We start from the raw sequence: 19,292 nt of genomic DNA on the forward strand, positions 1-19,292 counted from the left end.
GACATAGTAAAAACATTCAGATTTACAGCATATAATAATATTTAAAAACAGTATAGGATTCTTTTACATAAAGAAACAAGTGCTTCCAGCCCCCAGATAAATTAAAATGTATTAATGCAGTTTTGCTCAATTCTAACACGAAATTGAAAACACCTTTTCCGATCACACACCTCTGTGCTGTCCGCAGTCTCAGAATTTGGCGCCGCAGGGGTGCTGGAATCTGTAGCTACAGCAGGAGCAGCAGGAGGCTTCATCTCCACATCATTGGGCACTTCTTCCCCTTTTGTGGAATCGGCGGTGGTCTTTACCTCCACTCCTGTAGGCAAGCCCATATCCTGCAGGACCTGCAGTGGACGGGAGGGAAAATAAAATTCCGTTTACATCCAGGGCAAGAAATGTAATCCGGATAAACACTAAGCCACCAGCAATGCGGTAAGGAATCGTCTTCCTTTTGGAAAAGGATTGTGCCCTGATGGATAGGGTAGACGACAATACTTTAATTAAAAGTCAAATTTTACTTTCCATGAAAGACCCAACTGTAATGTAATGCAAACCCAGTGAATCCGCAAAATGTTTACACTGAGATGATAAAGGGTTTAAATTGAAAACACATAATTGGAAGGCAGGGGACTGATTATAACACCAAACCTATACGTGGGTTCAAGTAGGAGAGGAGGCACACACTAAGGAAAGCTTCCAGCAGCTTTCTGAACACTTCTAAGTAAAGGGCATTTCTTTTACCTTTGGACAAACAATGAAATAGTCATCTACCGCTAAAATTCTATTTCCTTTAATCCTGAGGGGAAGGGCCACTTACTGTGTTCAGAAACAATTAAAAGATGATTCCCTACTGCAAGGGATCCCAAACCCATTTCTGGAAAACCACACACCTGCTGGACTTAGCTCCTGCCGAATTCTTAGTTTCACAATGTAATACTTATTCTGATTTATTCAAACCGTTTTAAGCTCTTAAACATATTGAAGTTTGTCTTTTAACCATTGAACTTCCTTTGTAAAACAAAATCCCTAAGCACAAAAAAAATCATATATTTCAAATTTCAGTTCAAGTAAAGCTTCAATTAGGTAATTAAGCTCCACACTAAGACTGAGATCTCTTGCCCTACTGCATTTCCAATGGGACTGTGCAAACCCCCCCAGGTTTTACACCTGAATACTGAAGCCAAAAAAGAAAAGAAAAGCACTGTCCTGCTCTTCAGTAAGGTCCTACTTCACTGTAGAGGACATGTACCTTTACTGCTACATGAAGCTTGGCTGTCCTTTTCGAAGGACCAGAAGCTTCAAACGTCTTCCCATCAACCTCCACAGCCATCGTGAAGACGGGTACGTGCACTGGGCCGGTCTGAGAGATGAGCTTGTACTGCAGTCCTGGTTTCAGCTGGTTCAACCTCATGAGCGCGTTCATAGCTTGGGGAGGCTCGGCCTTCTCATCCGGCGCTAACCAATGGAAAAGAGAGCAACTCAATTTTCCACAGCTACACTAATGAACCTGTACTCTTGATCAAATGGAACAGCTACTGCTAAAAAGAGATTAAAACGATATTCCAAGGTATGAAAAAAACACTTTCTGCACTCTTTCAGCTTCCTGTGCTCCTCCGCTGCTTTTCATAGATGAATCATAATGCTGTATTCCTCAGGTTATATTGTAAGACAAAATATTTTGCAACTGCACTTAAATAATAGTCTTATAAAAGATATAAACATTTACCTTATCCATAGGAATGTCTACAATTTTAGACCTTGTATTTCTAAAATTACAGCTAAGCAAAATAAAGCTATTGCCATCCTCGGACTAATAGGAAGAAGGTGCTTTTCCCCACTACACAATGGCTAAGAAACAGCCTGAACTATTTCAGTTCTGTTCAACAGATTATTAATAATATTTAATATATTAAAAGGAGCACAGCTTTGATCACAGTTCAGTACAGTCTGGCCTCTTGTTTACTAGCACAAGGTCTCCACCAAGTCACAGCCTGCACACAGGCCCCATCATCTGGATCGGATACCGCTCAGCAAAAAAAAGGAAGCTCACATTTCTTCTGTAGCTTCTTCTTCTTCTTATTTGGGTTTTTGTCATCTCCTCCTTCCTCTTCCTCGATTGGCCGCTTTGCTGGAGGAGCATAGGTGGTACTTGGAGGAATCTGAACTGTAAGGGATTAAACACAAGACATCAAGTCACCGCTTAACACCAGCAACCTTCGGGGCCTGGAATTCCCCTTTAATGCCACCATTTCCATCGTCAGAAATACTTGTTAACATATAATATGTAACGTAGAAATTATCCAAAAACTCATTACAAGCACAGTTTATTTTCCAGTGAAATTTCAGATATCCTTCAGACTGTTTCTAAATTGGTTTGCAAAGGAATTTTGGAATAGTCATTATGATAAAAACATTAATAAGATGTGTATAATATATATTAGTTTGGGGGGTGGAACCAAAGTGTTGTGTGTATACACATTCTTCTAAGAACTATTCTTGTATTCCAATATCTATAACACTTCTATTTAAAATACAAGTTTACCTGTATAATCAATCGGCGCATCAGTTTTTGGTTTCCTTGGCATCTTGGAAGGTAAGGGGTCCATTCCTAGCACTTTGTGAAGCTGACCAAAAGCAGCCAGTCTTAAGGCGTGCTGTAAAAAACAGAAAAACTCAATCATATAGACCTTATACATTTCTAAATTACTTTTGATGCTGTTGTACAATTCTTGCATATACTAGACTTCACTGCATGTTCATATCATGAAAACTAGATCACTGGAGAAATGAATTACATTTGGAAGTAACTTCAATATGAAATAAAGCACAGTGTTTCTACTTGCTGGAGTTTGCAATTGATTTAGGTTATCTATGCGTCTTAACTTGATATATCAGAATATGAATAAAAATGGTTCTGCAAAGAGATTCAAAACCCACACTTTCTGCCATTACCCTGTCTACCAAAAGAACAGAGATCCAGTTAGATCCAGTTAATACACAGAACCGTTATGTGGGCGACAATATCAACCTTCTGCATCAGATCCTACACAAAGGACAAATACAGGCTGCCAGTCATGTTCTGTGCCCAGCTGTCACAGCTGTGTTTCTGTTATTTCACAAGCGGCCAATTCCGCTATGGCAGGACTTCAAGCTGAATTAAATCCTTTTATCAGGGCATTCACAGCAAGGCAGGAAGCCAGTACAGTGAGGCTGGAAATGCTGAAACGGAAGCCCATCTGATATTCAGAGCGCCGCGGGCTCTCCCCTCCGTCTGTTCTCTGATCAGACAGGTGAGCAGTAAGGCTCACCTGAGCGCTCTGCGTGATGTCCTCCCGCTGTTGACGGTCCAGGTGGCTGATGGCATCGGTGGTCTCCTTCTCACAGGGGTCAGAGATCCCAGGACCATCTGGAAGGTTTAAAGTCATTTAAATAACTTCCTCCTGTACCTTTGATCTACGGTAAACCAGAACAACTCCGATATTAAGAATTTCATAAAAGCTCTTCTGGACACCACAACATACATTTTCACTATTAACCCCGCTCTTCATCTTTTGATCATAATCGAGACTGAAGAAATCTCGCAACGGAGGATTATTTCAGGAAGTGCCTTGTAACACCCAGGTGTTAATTTTACCTGGCATTAGGATCCCAGAGGCAAGGCACTCGAGGACTCTGCGAAGCGCCTCTCCGGCTCCCATGGGCCTGTTTCCAGTTCCTATCGCTTTTTCGCACAGCAGCTCCAGTGGCTGACATCGTAAAGCAGGGAGAGATCATGGTGAAAAATCTATAAAGTTTGTCAGGTCTTCAAGCAAAGCTGCAACACTTCTGCAGGTGGCAAATGAATCAGGGTCTCACGAGTTGGGGGGAAAAAAGTACAAGATCAATTAAGTTGCTGATTTTCAGAATAAAATGGCAAACACTTGCTACAAATTTAAATATACTTCTGCCCTTTAGGACTAGAGTTTCATTAACTAAACAAACTACTTGGTTAATGCATAACTCACAAGTCTTCCCAATCTAAAATAAGGGTTTTGGGATCATCGATAAATTGACAAGGATTGGGTCCTCCAGGACGAGGGTTGATGACTTGTCACTAGGTCAATAGAATTATCAGAACTGAAGATAACTTCCAGATGTAGAATATCAGCACACTCATCCGAGTTTATCATATTGCTGACTGAAGGTCATTTAATAATCTTGCCACAAGCTTCAGGAAATGTTGGCAGTACATTTTCATTGTTATGTGTGCTCTATAATTTAAGTCCAAGTCTAGATTGACCCCTGTGCTGCTACTCACCCATCCTCTAAGCGGCGCCCACGTGGGGACCCGCGAACACAGGTCCCTCAGTATTCGGATCACTATGACGCAGGACTTCAGCCCATTGGCCCTGGCCTAGAAAAAGTCGGGAAGGGAGAGCAGGCTTCAGCAAGCGTGAAGAATCACCATCCTTACACCTTGCGATTAACATTCAGAGGTATACCAGTCAAACGTTCAGGCCGTTAACACAGATTCAGAGAAGTCTAAAGCGCAAGTGGCACACCATGACTTCAAATATAAAACCATCTAAGACCGTGCTAGGAATAAGAAACTCTGCTTAACAAAAGTTAAAGATCGGTACAAGTGCGCGTCCCCATTATTGGCTCTTGCCATTGTATTACAGAACTTAAGAGCAACAAGATCTTCAATTATTTTACCGTATTAGCTCGAAACAGACTTTGCTGAAACAAAGATTTGTCATAAAATGCAGAAGCCAAGGATGCCCACCCAACCTCAGTCAGTTTTGGGTTAACACCATCCTTTCCAGTCTACTGCAGTGCACGATTGTGACACACCCTGCCATTTGATTCAGACCAAAGGTTCTGCAGATTTTCATTCCACCTCTTATCAAAGCTCGATTGTTACCATCGGAAGTGGATCAAATTAAGTTTCTCCCAGGTCTTCAGGTGTTGTTGCTTTAAAGAGACCTAGAAAGCTTGCTCTTATGTTGGCCCTCCAGGACCAGGACTAGACACTTTTTTTGCCAGCTGAATATTTAAGGAGCTGGCTGCACCCAAAAATCACACTGAAATTGAACTGGATGGCAAGGCACATGAGGACTTGGTGGGGGTGTTCCTTTTGGCCCAAGCTGTCATCCAACTAACGGGCAATGGAGGCTGAACTTGGCCCTCACCGGTAATTTTGCTACATTAAGGCAAGAAACGACCCTGAGCAACTTTGTAACTAGCAAAATCCCAAAAGGCCTCTACATTATTTGAACAAGTATACCTCTACTCTACAGTGACAGAAAAGGCAATGGAAGGTGCAATATTCCTTTTGGACTGAGTGTTACAGAGTCAGGGGTTTACAGTTCTGGTTCTCAGTACCCCTCCCATCCACATCTTCTGTTTGTGTTCCAGCTGAGCTGTTGCGCTCCTGGATGAGTCAATGCATGTGAGTTAATTTGAAAACTTAACTTGAACATGCCAGCAATGTGTTTTTACTGGTCTTGTCTTATAAAATTACATTAAATTGAGACCTAGACAAGGGTCTCATCTAAGGAATGATGATGATTCCTTCAAGAATGATCTAGCAACAGCTTGACTGGATGAAATAACAGCAGCTGTGTGTGGGGGGGAGTTTGAGAAGCAGGATGGGAGGAGCAGAGGGAACCTCTGCCATAAAGGATGAAGAACAATGAGCATGGAGCTGAAACATCTGTAAACCAAAATAAAATTACTAAACAGATGGAACACTCAGTACTACAACAGATTTACTAATGGACCTATAAGGAAAATAATACTTCATCAGCACCTGATCAGCAGATGTTCTATAATTCCCTTCCTAATTATATGTTATGCAGTAAAGATTAGTGGTAAATGGCATCTATGAACTTACTGGACAAGGTGAAACATGCAATTAAATTCAGAGATATCTGCAGATGGAAACCTCAACAAAACCTGGTTTAACTACTTGAAACCCATCACTTGAAAATCCATTTGATCATGGCTTACACCCTAAAGAAATATTGCACCCACAAACAGTAAATGCAAGTTAGGTTAATACAATGTCAGCTATTTTGACAAGGATAAACAAAATAAAATGGGAAATGTCCATTAGAATTAATATTCACGAGACAAGTGTATTAAAACATACTCTTAAAAAGCAGGAAGTGAAAACCATTATGCCTAGTTAAAAGCTAAACCTAAAAGAAACTGTGTACTCTTTGTAGCTCAAAACATTAAGAGTTGAAGTATTTCTCCCTAAGACAAGTGCCAAATCCGGCACTATACATTAACTGCATCGATTAAAAGAAAAAAAAACTAACAGTGGTAACACTTCAAATGCACAAGAAAAAAATTCCACTACTTTAAGACAAATAAGAACAAGATGCAAACCTGGAACCACTTGGCGTGGCGGAGAGACGCCAAGGCAGTAAGGCATTTCTGCCTGTCCAGAACATCCGGGGGATCGTTGACTGATAGCGTTTCTATTGGCGGGTGGAATAAGAAGACAAGGTACAGTTTGACCAAGGGGGTTCTGTCAGACGGCGAGGGGGAAGAGGCAGCTTTCCCAACCCTGGCAGAAGGGGCGAGGGGAGGGGGTCCCCCCAAAAATATAATGAAGTCTGGCAAAAATAAAAAAACAACTGCCAGAGCACCAGAAAATAACCTCAAGCTTAGCAGCTTGGTTCACTGGTTCACTTACAGCCAAGACTGGTGATGGGATCAAATGTATTATCACTTCCCATACAGGGGACAAGTCAGGGACTTCATCTCCCTGCTTATTAAATCTTTAAATGATCCTGCTCTTGGCTGAGCAATTCACTTGTGCGTGTGTATATATAATCAGGGAGTCGACCCCACCCCTTTGCCCCTTTGGGTATACTGCATAGCCCCTTCCGAGACAGAGCGCGTCCAGTTGGTCAAAGGTCCAGCGTCCCTAAAATTGACAAACTAGAAGGCTTGATAGACATGAATCAGATTTGAACCACAGGCAGCAAGAATCAGGTGTACAAGTATAAAAACAAGTCTGCACTGCAGCAAAATTGATCGCTTCACAACCAACAAAGGTTTTGCTCTTGGCATGAGGTTTAGATAAGGCCAGTCATCCTGTTGGCACAGCTATTTCCAAACATGACCTAGGAAAGCTGTGATCTTGCTTTTCCTACAATGTATGCTTCTTCTTTCCTCTTTACCTTCCACATTATGAACTTTCTCCTGCGGTAACCTTATTTTGGGAAAAAACTGCTTCTAGAGGATGATCTTCTCCAGCCTTCCCTGACTCCATCAAGTACGCTGCTCGATTTTTTTGACTGTGACTGGGTGAATTTGCATTCAACCATGCAGAGCCAAACTGCCCAACATTATCTATAACCCATGCCTCCCTGCTACAACACAATTTCAAGTCCATAGCCTTCTAGCGGCCAGCAACCAGAACGGTACACACTTGCTACTCATTTTTGCTGCAATACAAACTGTTAATACAATTTCAGCATAAAAACACATGCAATTATTTTTTTTGTTTTGTTTTTGAGATTTTTTTTAAACTCAGAAAGCCTTCAATAAATATTTTACTTTTATTAAAGAGAAAGAAAATCGTTACAGGTTTATAAGTTTAGTTACTGCTTTACTGTGTATTGGGCCATCAAAAATGCTACATTTAAAAGGACTAAAGGCTAAAAATAGCAAAGGCTCAGTACATTACTGCTAGAGGACTCAGCTCTATTGAAGGCCCAATAAACAATGGACAGGGAGTCTGCAGTGAAAGCGGGGCTGCTCCGGACTAGCCTACCTCCGGCGGCCTGCTTCTCCGCCTCCTCCCGCACCACAGGGGACGTCAGGTGGATGGTAAGGGTCAGCACGGGCTCCTTCGTGCTCTTGATCACGATGGCAGCTTCGCGGATGCTCTGGATGATCTCGTACTTCTCTTCTGTGATGCTCTGCAAAGCACAAGGGGGAAAAAAAAAAACCAAAATTACTTTTATTTTACAGAATTGGACAAAACCTGATCGGAACGGTCCGCAGAGACCAAAATTCCGTGGGGTCAAAAGTTCGCCAAAGAACTCAGATTCATCGCCAACAATTAAAAAAAAAAAGAAAAACATTTAACTGCTAGCGCTAGTACTATTATATTACATTTACTGAAGCTGAAATCAAACCTGAGAGATGGCAAATCTATTTTTTAAACCGACGTTTAACAGCCAAGCTGTCAGGACTAAGGAACTGGTTTAACATGGCATCTGAAGGATAAGCACTCACTTTAGTGTAATGCACAGTTTGAAAGTGAGATTTAGAGGTTCCAGCAGACTTGACTCCCCGACTGCCTCGAACAGGAAACACCCTGGGTCTGGGTACATGCATTTAGAAATTAAGGACAACCAATGGACGGGCTTTGACAAAAGCACATTCAAAAATATGGACTCAAGATGTTCCTCTGAACCAAAAAACAACTTACTGCAAACTGCACTGCCAGGTTCTCAGCCACCTTCTTGAGCAGAGTGATGGTGGGTTTGTCCTTACAGAGCAAGACCAGCTCCAGATCCAAATCTCCCTTCAGCAAGAGCCCCTTCGCCACAAGGCCCACCCTCATCACACCTCGTAATGTCCTGGTCGCCTGTTCTGTAGGCTTCTGTTCACTGAAAACCAATGACAACACAGTCACAAGACTGTACTGGACATGCACATTGTATTGCATACAAATGCTAATGCATCAGTGAGGATCTGGATAAGTACCAAGATATTGGCTTTTCAACAAGCTTCCCAAACGGCAAATCACTCTGACATCATGCAATTAGAACCATGTCCTCACCTGTTGCATGGCAGCCAGGAATGCCAAACACAATAAAATCAAGGCAGATTTAATTCCAAATTCACCAGAGGTCACCAATTTGGAAGAATAGCTGCCTAAGGGCAGGAGAGGAGCTGGCTAGTAGACAAGACCAGATGTGTTCAACCATTCCGGCCGAGGTGAGGGTCACAGCAAGGGGGGGGGGGGTGCCGGAAAAACAAAAGGGAAACCAAAATTCAAGCCCCTGGACCGCCTCACCTCTCCTTCTCTTCCTCCGCCGCCCCCTCCGCGGGAGCGTCCGGCTCCTGCTTGACGACGACAACGACCTTCTCCTGCTCGTCCAGCCAGTCGGACACGGCCTTGAGGGCGCGCTCCGTATGGGACACCATGTTCTGCACGCCCTCCAGCTCCTCTTGCGTGGGGTAGACGGCCGAGTGCTTCGCCATGACGTGGCGGTCGTCGTTTACGAAGATGCGCATGGGCCGCTGGCGGAAAGGGGGAGGCTGTCATAAAGTTAGTCACCCTGCTCTGCGGCACCATTACCCTGTCAGTCAGTACACACACCCTCAAATCACGCTCAGAGAGCCGGAAGAAAAGTCGTTTCCTTTGGCTATAACACTTAAAATATCTACCTATCTGGAAGTAAACCACAGATATACACCAGGAGTTCTTTTAGTTGCCAGTAAGAAAACTATCACAAGAAAATGGTTTACTAAAGAACCCCCCAACACCAGAACAATGAACAAATGTTGTGAAAGAAAATTTCTTAGGTTACACACAGAGAGGTTTAGCAAATACTGGCAAGCCCGGATTGGGTGCGTGGCCCCACCAAGACCTGATTTTTTTCTATGAAAGAGGATGAAGTAATCTATTGTCTGGATTGCTGGTGGTTCGTTGGGTTTCCTGCTGACTATTTCTATATGCTACCTCCCATCTATGCTGGCATAATGTAAATAATAATAATAATTGCTTACACTTATATAGCGCTTTTTCTGGACACTCCACTCAAAGCGCTTTACAGGTAATGGGGACTCCCCTCCACCACCACCAATGTGCAGCATCCACCTGGATGATGCGACGGCAGCCATAGTGCGCCAGAACACTCACCACACATCAGCTATCAGTGGGGAGGAGAGCAGAGTAATGAAGCCAATTCACAGAGGGGGATTGTTAGGAGGCCATGATTGATAAAGGCCGATGGGGAAAATCTGGCCAGGATGCCGGGGTTACACCCCTACTCTTTTCGAGAAACACCCTGGGATTTTTAATGACCACAGAGAGTCAGGACCTCGGTTTTACGTCTCATCCGAAGGACGGCGCCTGTTTACAGTATAGTGTCCCCGTCACTACACTGGGGCATTAGGACCCACATGAGCCGCAGGGTGAGTGCCCCCTGCTGGCCCCACTAACGCCTCTTCCAGCAGCAACCTTTCCCATGAGGTCTCCCATCCAGGTACTGACCAGGCTCACACCTGCTTAGCTTCAGTGGGTTGCCAGTTGTGAGTTGCAGGGTGATATGGCTGCTGGCTTTATATAAATATTTATATAAAAAGATAATTGTAAAATGAAAGCAGTAAATTATTTGACTTTGTTTTATTCATTAATCCTTTCATCCTTACATAAGTTAAAAAAAAAACTACCTGCATATTAGCAGGTGAACATAGGCGCCCTCAGGGCACTCAAAAGAAACCATGAAGATCAGTATTTGCAGGATCAAGGACTACAGGATTATATAGATAATGGGTCGTATTCGATTCTGAAAAATCTCTAAACTTTTACAGGTTACCTCATGTACACCTACATGCATAACCCATTCTCTTTCAAGAAAAAGGTTCTTGAAATATTTTCTTTACAAAATCTCCCTGAAACGTTATCTTGCAAAGCCTGGATTATGACAAACAATAAACCCATGGATTAATCTTTGCATTGCGGCTGCTGTTAAAGGTTTTACAAGCTCTCCCTGCACGAAGACCTGAAATTGCACACGCACCAGTGCAGGAGCTACAGCAAGCCGTAAACACCTACCATGGCGGGCTCCGAGGGTCCTTCTTCTGGGTCCTGTGTGGCAGCTACGTACTGGTGATACAACCTCAAGTCCTCCTCGTAGCACAGGCAGTCGTACCAGTAACGCAGCTCTTCGTATCTACGGCAACAGAGAGGGCAGGGCTTAACAGGGCACGAGGCTGTACCGACGTCAGCCATCCCAGAGCTCGAAATCAAACAGCAGCACTATACAAGCGCAAAGGAAGGAAACACTTACAACCCCAGGGTGCTTCAAACTTCGCGTCTCCAGCCATTTCAGGTTTTCTGAGCCTCCGCCACACCACTGCCGAGTATATTAAGCCCCAGGTGCGACGGACAACTTTGGGGCAGCTCAAGAGGCAAAGATGAAATGGAACCTTTTAAAACGTAAATTAGTGAGCTGAGGAGCGGGGAGACACAGGAGTGCCGCAAAACAGTTGAGACTGGTTAAAAACGCAAAATGCTCAACCGATATGGTACACATATCAGATCACACACTTCCAGCTCAATTGCTTTACACAGCACTGTGTTGTCTGTGACAACGGTAAAAAGCACTTGCTGGAATAACAGCTTGTGCTCAATTCCACGACCTGCTTTTTAACGCCACTACAAATGCACGTTTCCAACTGGACAGAGAGGACTATCCCTATATTACCAGGAGTAACAGCTGTAAAGTATCATCTCCGTGTCTGAAACTGCATCGTTGCAGCAAAAACCCAACACTCGTGGAGTGCATACACACAGAACTCTATCTCCCTCTGAACCTCTGCGTAAGACAAGGCTGTACTGGAAACAGGACACTTTCCCCAAGCAGAGACATCAGTCAGCCTAGGAGGGAAGAGGTGTGTGTGTGTGGGGGGGTGCTTGCTTCAAGACCCAGCTCAAAAAGTGCACAGGCTTAAACCATTTGAAAACTGCACCCTCCATAAAGCCAGACAAAAATCCATTTCTCTGTTGCTCAAGCAGGGCAGGTGAATGCTGTGAACAGCGGACAGCTGGAAAATGTAGAAGACACGCTCCTCTGGGCTTGAGGAAACCCAAAACCTGAGTGGACTGGGTGTGCAAGAACCATCAGTTAAATCCGTTCAAGAAATGGTCCTGCATTTTGGGCACGTTCTCACACCTCTGACGCCGCAGTGGAGTACCATCCCTATTAAGGCAGCTTCGCAAGTTGCCACGAGCAGGAGTTTGAAAGAGACCGAACTGACAAGGCCGAGATTTTCAAAATCCCCGCATCAAAGTGAGGCATTTCTTGCAAGCAGGAGGCCAAAAAGGATCAAACGCTCCACGATAAACTTGCCGATTATCGGAGAGGCGCCGTGGGGAAAGAGAATTGATTTTTTGCCTGGCTGAATTGCTACGATTTCCTTGCAAGTTACCTATTGTAGTCTTGTGGGTGAAGGCGCCTGCCATGCTGTATCAGATTGTCCCAGTATAGGAGCTCCTCATACGCCAGGCGCTCGTCCCAAACTGGCATCGGCACCGCCTCGACTCGCTTAGTCTTACCACCCCTTTTCTGACCGCAACCTCTGCCCATCGCCTGCAATTAAATGGTCAGCCTTTCAACCCACAGACGTACAAGGCACTCAAGGAAGTTCTCTTGTCATCTTAGCAGTGCCCAAACGCTTGCCCGGTTCCGCAGACCAATCGCTGACCCGGGTTCAGACCAGGAAGGATTCCTAAAACCAAGCCGTCCCCAGCCAATTTTTCCCGGCCAGATTAAAATTCTCAGAAGCGATCCACGGTGTGACCTGAAGTTGGGGCTCTGGAAATAATGACTGGGAAAACACAAGCAAGACAGTGGCCAAGACTGAAGCTCACTTCAAGCTTCAAAGAGCCACCCAACACCCCCAGCTCTCCTTCTGCCACTTGCTTGCTGCAGCCCTTATGATTTACACAATGGAAAATGTGTTGGATCGCACCACATTACAAATTCAAACCCATAACGCATAATTTTTGGGACTGAGGCCACAAAACATGCAAAGTCAATATTATAAGAAAGCCTTTTTAAGACTCGGCAGCATCGACAACCCAACATCAGTAAAGTGCAGTGCCTTTTCATGGTTGGCACAAACCGCGAACATGTGAAAGTGGCCACGCCTGTCCCCAGCCTATAACAAATGCCCTTGGGCACTCATAAGACTCAATAGTTTCCAGTGTCCAACTCAGCCAACTCCATAAACAGTTCTACCAGTACATCTTCATTACAATGATGCTTACCCATGCACATAGGTTAAACCCCCCCCAGAATTAACTTCTCCACTGACACCCTCCCCCAGTGAACATGAGAGTATCCAGTCTCTAGGAGAACACATCTGCCTGGCGAAACTGGACATTGGAAATCAAATGATTTACAATTCGTCTCTGTCAATCATGGCTCTTGTATAATCCAGTTTTAATCTACTCAAAACATCCAGATCACTGCAGAATTACACAACCGCACATCCTCGTCCCACTAGAGGCTTCAAAACCCACTGTCACGAGGAAAAAAGTGCCTAGGAAAGAATCCGCTGATTTTTGGAGTCTTCAGTGAATGTCACGTAATTTATCAGCCACTCCTACTTGCTCCAAGATATAACAGGATGCTCTGAGAAACAATTTTGTGATCTAACCCAGGGAAAGCATTTCAACCCCGGTACTGGGGTGGGGGGGGAGGGCGTTGAATGTCTGTTGGTTTTCAAAGTCTAGTTAAAACAGCAGCAATTGGAAGAAGCAGTTAAATTTGGTCCTGTCAGTGCAGTAACCACAATATTTAGCTTGTTAAATAGCTGGGTTGGGGTGAAAACCTTCAAAATACATCAAGACTGGACACTCGTGGCCCAAAAGGAACAAAAACCATGCAATTTGAACAGATCAGGCTTAAAAGCAGCAGCCTAAATACACACAAAAGCTAAAACAGAATTGTGTATTTGTAAGGGTATCTCACCAGCAATTGCCTCAACTTTCTTCAAGTAGCAAAGTAATCAGGTCGTGTGGCAGGCAGTTTCAGCACAGCCAACAAGAGGCAGATGCTCATACAAGAGCCTCGCAGACCTCCCCTCTACACTTACCAGACATCTGAAGCCCAAAAACACATGATGGGAGAAACAGCTGAGAGCAGGCATTAGCAGATTCCAAGTGCTTAAAATGTTAAAATCCGTAACGTTAGAACTCCGGGCTTAAAACGGAGTTTTGCACTTTAAAAAAACAGAGATCAGACCGTTTTGAATTTATACTTTAAGTTAACCGTTTCACAAGTAATCATGTCGGTTGCATTCAACCGAAAGGTTAACAATTCAATCTCGGTAAACGAATGCTTTAAAATCGTGATCGAGGTTGTCACCGCACTGTGGCGTTGACCAATGAGCTTATGAATCGAGGTATCAAAAGGAGAATTTTGGAAACCCACGCACGGCTACTCAATCACTTCCAACTGTCACCCTCAGGAGCTCCACATGAATCTATGCCAGATGGTTAATTTACAAATGTATATAAAGCATATTTGTGGGGATTAATCTGGGGTTAAAGCGAGCTACACGATTTAATAATTGTGAAAAGAGACGCGCCCCCCTCGGGCACAAACAGCGGAGCACCCATCACCTCGCCGCCATCTTTCCCCCCGAAAATACAAAGCACACAAAGAGCATGGTGGTCTTTCCGGGCGATGAGGACGGCACACGCGTTCGCGTAGACACCCCAGTTGGAAAAGGGGGGCAATCAGGTCCGGCGGGCACCAATCCGGCCCGATTGAGGCCATCGCCATTACCGCACGCCCCCCCGTGTCTCTCTCCAGCTCCTCGTGTGGCACAAATGCCGAAGCCGCCATTTTGTTCAGAGCCGGAGCGCAGCCGAGGCCAGGGCAGCAGCGAGCTGCTACAGCTACACCGGCCGGGGGAGGAAAGACGCCGGCTGCAGGAACTAAACCGCACCGCCCAAGGCTTGCCGTCTGCAGAGCTGCGGACTGGACGGGTGTTTCATTAACCGACCCTTCTAATCTCGGCTCCACATCGTCGGGTTTTTTGCTGCAGAAAAAGGCCGTGATCTTAGAATACAAAAGTGTAGCTGCAGCAAAACCATGCCATTTTAGCCCACATCAAATTTACTGGATGCTATATGAGGGAAGGCAACCGGACAGATTAACCCTCGGTTGTTTTTCTACTATTTTGTAAGGATTGATAGATATGCACTAAGGTTTAGGTACCAATCAAAGGTTAAATAAAGTCACCCCGTCCCAGCACTCCCCAATCACAGGTAAACAAAGCGGTGAAAAGTGTACGATATACCCGCGGGTTCTACATAAGCACTGGACACGTTCGCAAAGGGATTCAAACACACCAGTAAAGCATGAGATGTGTAAAATTCTAAAAAAAAAATCATTTTGCATTCTCACCTTATCAACGAAAACCGCCGCGCCAGACGACCAACACTGAGGACAGCAGCCGTCCGCGTCACCCAGGGTCTCAACTGGTAGAGAGCGAGCCTGCACGTCACCAAGGCAACAGCCAATCCGAGTAGCACGTTCGTCGCCGCAAGAGGACGTGACGTCAGTGAGATTTTACTACGACTTCTTTTCAGAAAAAGAAACAACCCAAACAATACGGCCGAGCGTGTCTTTTATGGTTTATTTTCCCCTGGAATTACTTTAATGTTTTACATTAAAGAAAGATAACCGTTTATTTAATTGTCAACATTCGAGTTCCAGGGAGCTAATCGTTGTTATTTCTTTCTTTAAAAATGGGGGTCCATGTCGGTTTAGTAAAAATATAAAAACTTAGAATTTATGTGTAAGATTCCACACGAGCGTTTCTGGGTAGAAAACAGCTCTGTTGTCAGAATTACTCACCCCGTCGGGTTGGAATCTCTGGTTATAGAAAATTATATCTTATCAGAGAGTTTTCAAACAGAAATACATTGCAACAAAATATTTCCCTACCACTTGCATTGGATCCTTCTACAAACAATGAAGATAGACTGTCTGAGTGATTGAATTATCTCATAAATTATATATTAGTGCCAAACTATAACAGAAGTTATTTAAATGGAGAAAGTTCTGTAAAAAGCGAGCTATAGAGTTACACAAGAGAAGGCAAATGTTTAAAAGAGGCTTGGGTAGTTCTAGGCCACTCTGGCACACCTCCACACTCTTCAGTTCAAATCAGCTCAACCAAGCAGTTAAGATCAGATGTGTAGTAAAAGACAGAGAAGCAAATTTCCCATCTCTACATCTGAACAGGGGATCTAGAGGGTCTGGATGAGGTTTTTATATAACCACCGTTATAAAGTGACCTGTAACCTTCAACCCTGTAACTCACCAGTGCTTCCAGTGTGTCAGAACAGGTAATAGGAGTGTCTGCTGGGCACCAGGTTCTGAACCAGAAAGTCAACTCCTTTTCAGGAGCTCTTTCCTCATAGCAATGCTCTCACCTCAACATAGACTGCAAACTACCAAACTAACAAGAGCATTTAAAATGAGCAGACCTGCCTGTGAACAGATCCAGTTTGTCAAATTAAATCCCAGTGCTGAGCTCTGTGCAGGAGTGCTGATTATACACTGTAGCCTTGAGAGGAAGATATCTTCTGTTTATGTCTTTGGTAAGAGGTTTCACAGGGGGACAGATCCATGGTCCCAAACCTAAGGTTGACAGATTCTCCTGACCGAGGTTTTTCAATAGCAAGGACCAAGGTTCATCAGGAAGTGAATGGAGACACTAAAGAGTGGCGGCAGTTTCACTGTAGTTTAACACTTCAGGCACCTTTGCACTATTTATCAGAGTTTAGATGCTGCCCTGAACATAACCTCCTACTGACCTACTTGATACGTGTTGGTTTTGGGTCAATGAGCTATAGATTCGCAGTTCTGTGTGACACCAGTGGTCAGTCTGTAACACCCACCTCAAAGATGAGTCTTTGTGCATCCATTCGACATGAATACTTTACCCGAATCGGAAAAAAAAACAGATCGAACATGCTTGCTGCTTTGAATGTTTTAGCATTCGTTTTATCTTGAATACAGTTTGAGTCGGTGAAAAAACCGTCACTGCAGAGGAAACGGCGGAGTTGTAAACGGAGCAGACAGAGCACTCAGAAAACTTACAGTTCCAGCTTCCCAGCACCAGAGGGAGCCCTCTGGTGATGGGAAGCTGGAACTGTAACACAGAGCAACAGGAGTACATTGTGAGCTGTTAACTGCTGCAAGAAAAGGACACAACAAGAAGTTTATTTTGAAATTTGCTCTTCACAAAAGAAAGTACGGTGTTAAACGTATGCAGTAGGTGCTCAAGAAGAGACAACACAGTCAAGTTTAGGCCTGGCAACAGAAGACAACAATAGAAAAAGATGTTTTTCCTTATTAAATATTTTAACAATGTAATCTAATAAGAGTAATGTTGAATGCGACCCCGCTTGTGTTTAAAGACAACACAACCTTTATCAGGTTTCTTTGATAACAGAAGTCTTGTTAGAAAAACACTGTTACCGTTTGTTAACTTTTCCCTCTTTGAGCATCAACTGTGTAATACCGGTTATTTTTTTAGCATGTCTTTGAAAACAAATGGGTTTTAGTCATATTTCTCTGTCTTAATATTCAGCATAGAGAAGAGATTTTCTCCTCTATTTCACTGTATATTTCTACTACGACGTAATTTATACGGGAGCAAAGTGATTTATAGTTTGTGCAAAGCCCTAGGTGGGGATTAAGGGGGTTCTTAATTTCGCTGAGTAAATGATACCTTTTGTAATGATAATCGTCATCACCATATCGGATTTAGTCTTCCCTCATCTGCCTTCGAAAACACTTATATTCCCGGCCAGATCTCTTATCTCCCAGTTGTTGTTCATGTACGTAAAGCGCAGAGTTCAGGACCACGGAGAGATACATACAACCACACTTTTTTAAAAACCAGTGTAATCCAGTCATGTATGGAGAGATACATACAGCCACACTATTTTTAAAACCAGTGTAATCCAGTCAGCGTGACTCGGGAAAAGCTTGGAACGGCGTTTTTTAATCGTAATGTATCTCAAATTTACATTGACATTAGCGTAAGGCAGTCGACGAAGAGTTGAATCGAGTAGAACGGCAAACTCTTCTGCTTTTCCTCTACGACAAGGTCAATACTCGAAAGAGGAGTTTCGCTGTGCATTAGGAAAAGGTCTGCGGCCACGTCTCTCTTCAGCAGTGGGATGGTAGCCTGAGACTGCCGAGAGGGTTGATGTTCACTTTTAAAAATGTATTTTAAGTGATAAGGCAGTTTTATTTTTAATGTGTTTCGCATGGTTACGCTGTGTTCGAGTGTTTTTCTTTTGCTATTACCAAAAGTAAAAAAAAAAGTAGTCTCGAAGCACTCTTTCGTCTTTCGAAAAATAAATAGAAAAATAAAAAATATTTATGATCAGTTTTCTTCTGCTCTTCGTTAGTTGCACTGTTTTTTTCTTCATGTTGCGTGGTATTTCCCCCCGAAAGACACAGGAAAGACACTTCGCTTTAGCTGCCCCACTTGGCTTAGTGCCAGGTACGTTTAGCGCACGAAACAGCTAAACGCCTCGTCGCCGAGAGAGCAATTCAATTACGTTTCCGCGATTCCGTTTTTTTTCTTCTGCTCATCACAAAAATCTAGCTTCCGAAGAAAAAGCGTGTATATACATTAGTTGCGATGCCAACTATATCTGAGTCTGTTCTGACAAAACAAAGTAAACAATCAGGGAAGATAATGTGAATAAAGACACGCAGTTTCCCTGAAATGTTCTTTAGATCACAAACATTACCCTGAATGACTTTAGACATGCGTGTGTAACTCCTTTATTGTTTGAATGACATTTTAACTATCAGTAAGCTATACCTTTATTAACCTTTCGGAGATACCAGATCCCCTGTGTAAAGATTAAGATGGAATTTATTTCCTTTAATAACTAAAAGCATTTAATTGGTGAATAGTACAGGAAATGTTTGCTTTTAGAATTTTTATAAGTTAATTGTCTGTTTTTAACCTTATGGTAGTGGAAGAACTGAATTGAGTGTCATGGAAATATAACTATCAAGGAAGCCACAAGAGAGAGTTCTCACCTGAGTAAGGTCTTTATTTCAATATTGCAATATTGGGAGCCCTGCTGCAACCAGTGCAACCAGAGCATAAGACGTTGCGCTGTAAAAAAGCTCAGCGCTTTGTCCCTTTCTAAAACTTCCCCTTTCCCTAAGAGAAAACAGATTACATCATAAAGCGAGAGAAGAAGCACCACTAGATTTGTTATTCAAAGCTTATCAGTTACTTTCGGCTAATTCTAATGACCCAGACAGCATACCTGTATATTGTTTTGGTACATTGTCTTCTAAAGTAACCTAAACGGTGTACTTTGTTGATGCACTGTTTTCTAAAATTCTGCACGTACTGTAGCACAGCAATTACATCCTTGAAATATATTTTCTAAAAGCACCAATATATTTTTTGCAAAGCTCTCTACATTTTAAGAATCAATTTACTTATTAGATTTCCATTTCATGAGTGACGTTGAATATGGTTTTGTACTA

The 19,292-nt window shown here is 43.4% G+C and overlaps 1 protein-coding gene across 4 annotated transcripts in view; it reads right to left on the reverse strand.

Moving 5' to 3' along the window:
* Positions 1 to 15,273, reverse strand: part of ilf3b (interleukin enhancer binding factor 3b) — a 28,438-nt gene extending 13,165 nt beyond the window's left edge. Inside the window, exons 1-14 of one of the 4 annotated variants that reach the window (XM_088603663.1) lie at positions 15,159 to 15,217; positions 12,169 to 12,329; positions 10,793 to 10,910; positions 9,026 to 9,252; positions 8,435 to 8,615; positions 7,772 to 7,919; positions 6,376 to 6,467; positions 4,298 to 4,393; positions 3,635 to 3,746; positions 3,309 to 3,406; positions 2,543 to 2,654; positions 2,051 to 2,164; positions 1,250 to 1,455; positions 171 to 344 (exon numbers count right to left, since the gene is read on the reverse strand). In XM_088603663.1, coding sequence (XP_088459789.1) covers positions 171 to 344; positions 1,250 to 1,455; positions 2,051 to 2,164; positions 2,543 to 2,654; positions 3,309 to 3,406; positions 3,635 to 3,746; positions 4,298 to 4,393; positions 6,376 to 6,467; positions 7,772 to 7,919; positions 8,435 to 8,615; positions 9,026 to 9,252; positions 10,793 to 10,910; positions 12,169 to 12,326 — 1,836 coding nt within the window. In that variant the 5' untranslated portion in view covers positions 12,327 to 12,329; positions 15,159 to 15,217. Of the gene's footprint in view, positions 1 to 170; positions 345 to 1,249; positions 1,456 to 2,050; positions 2,165 to 2,542; positions 2,655 to 3,308; positions 3,407 to 3,634; positions 3,747 to 4,297; positions 4,394 to 6,375; positions 6,468 to 7,771; positions 7,920 to 8,434; positions 8,616 to 9,025; positions 9,271 to 10,792; positions 10,911 to 12,168; positions 12,330 to 15,158 lie in introns of all 4 variants that reach the window. The other 3 variants (XM_088603662.1, XM_088603665.1, XM_088603664.1) reach the window with 3 other exon arrangements.
* Between the last annotated feature and the right edge of the window lie 4,019 nt (positions 15,274 to 19,292).

This window comes from Lepisosteus platostomus, chromosome 13 (assembly GCF_059453375.1).
Source record: "Lepisosteus platostomus isolate fLepPlt1 chromosome 13, fLepPlt1.hap1, whole genome shotgun sequence".
Taxonomy (NCBI): Eukaryota; Metazoa; Chordata; class Actinopteri; order Semionotiformes; family Lepisosteidae; genus Lepisosteus; species Lepisosteus platostomus.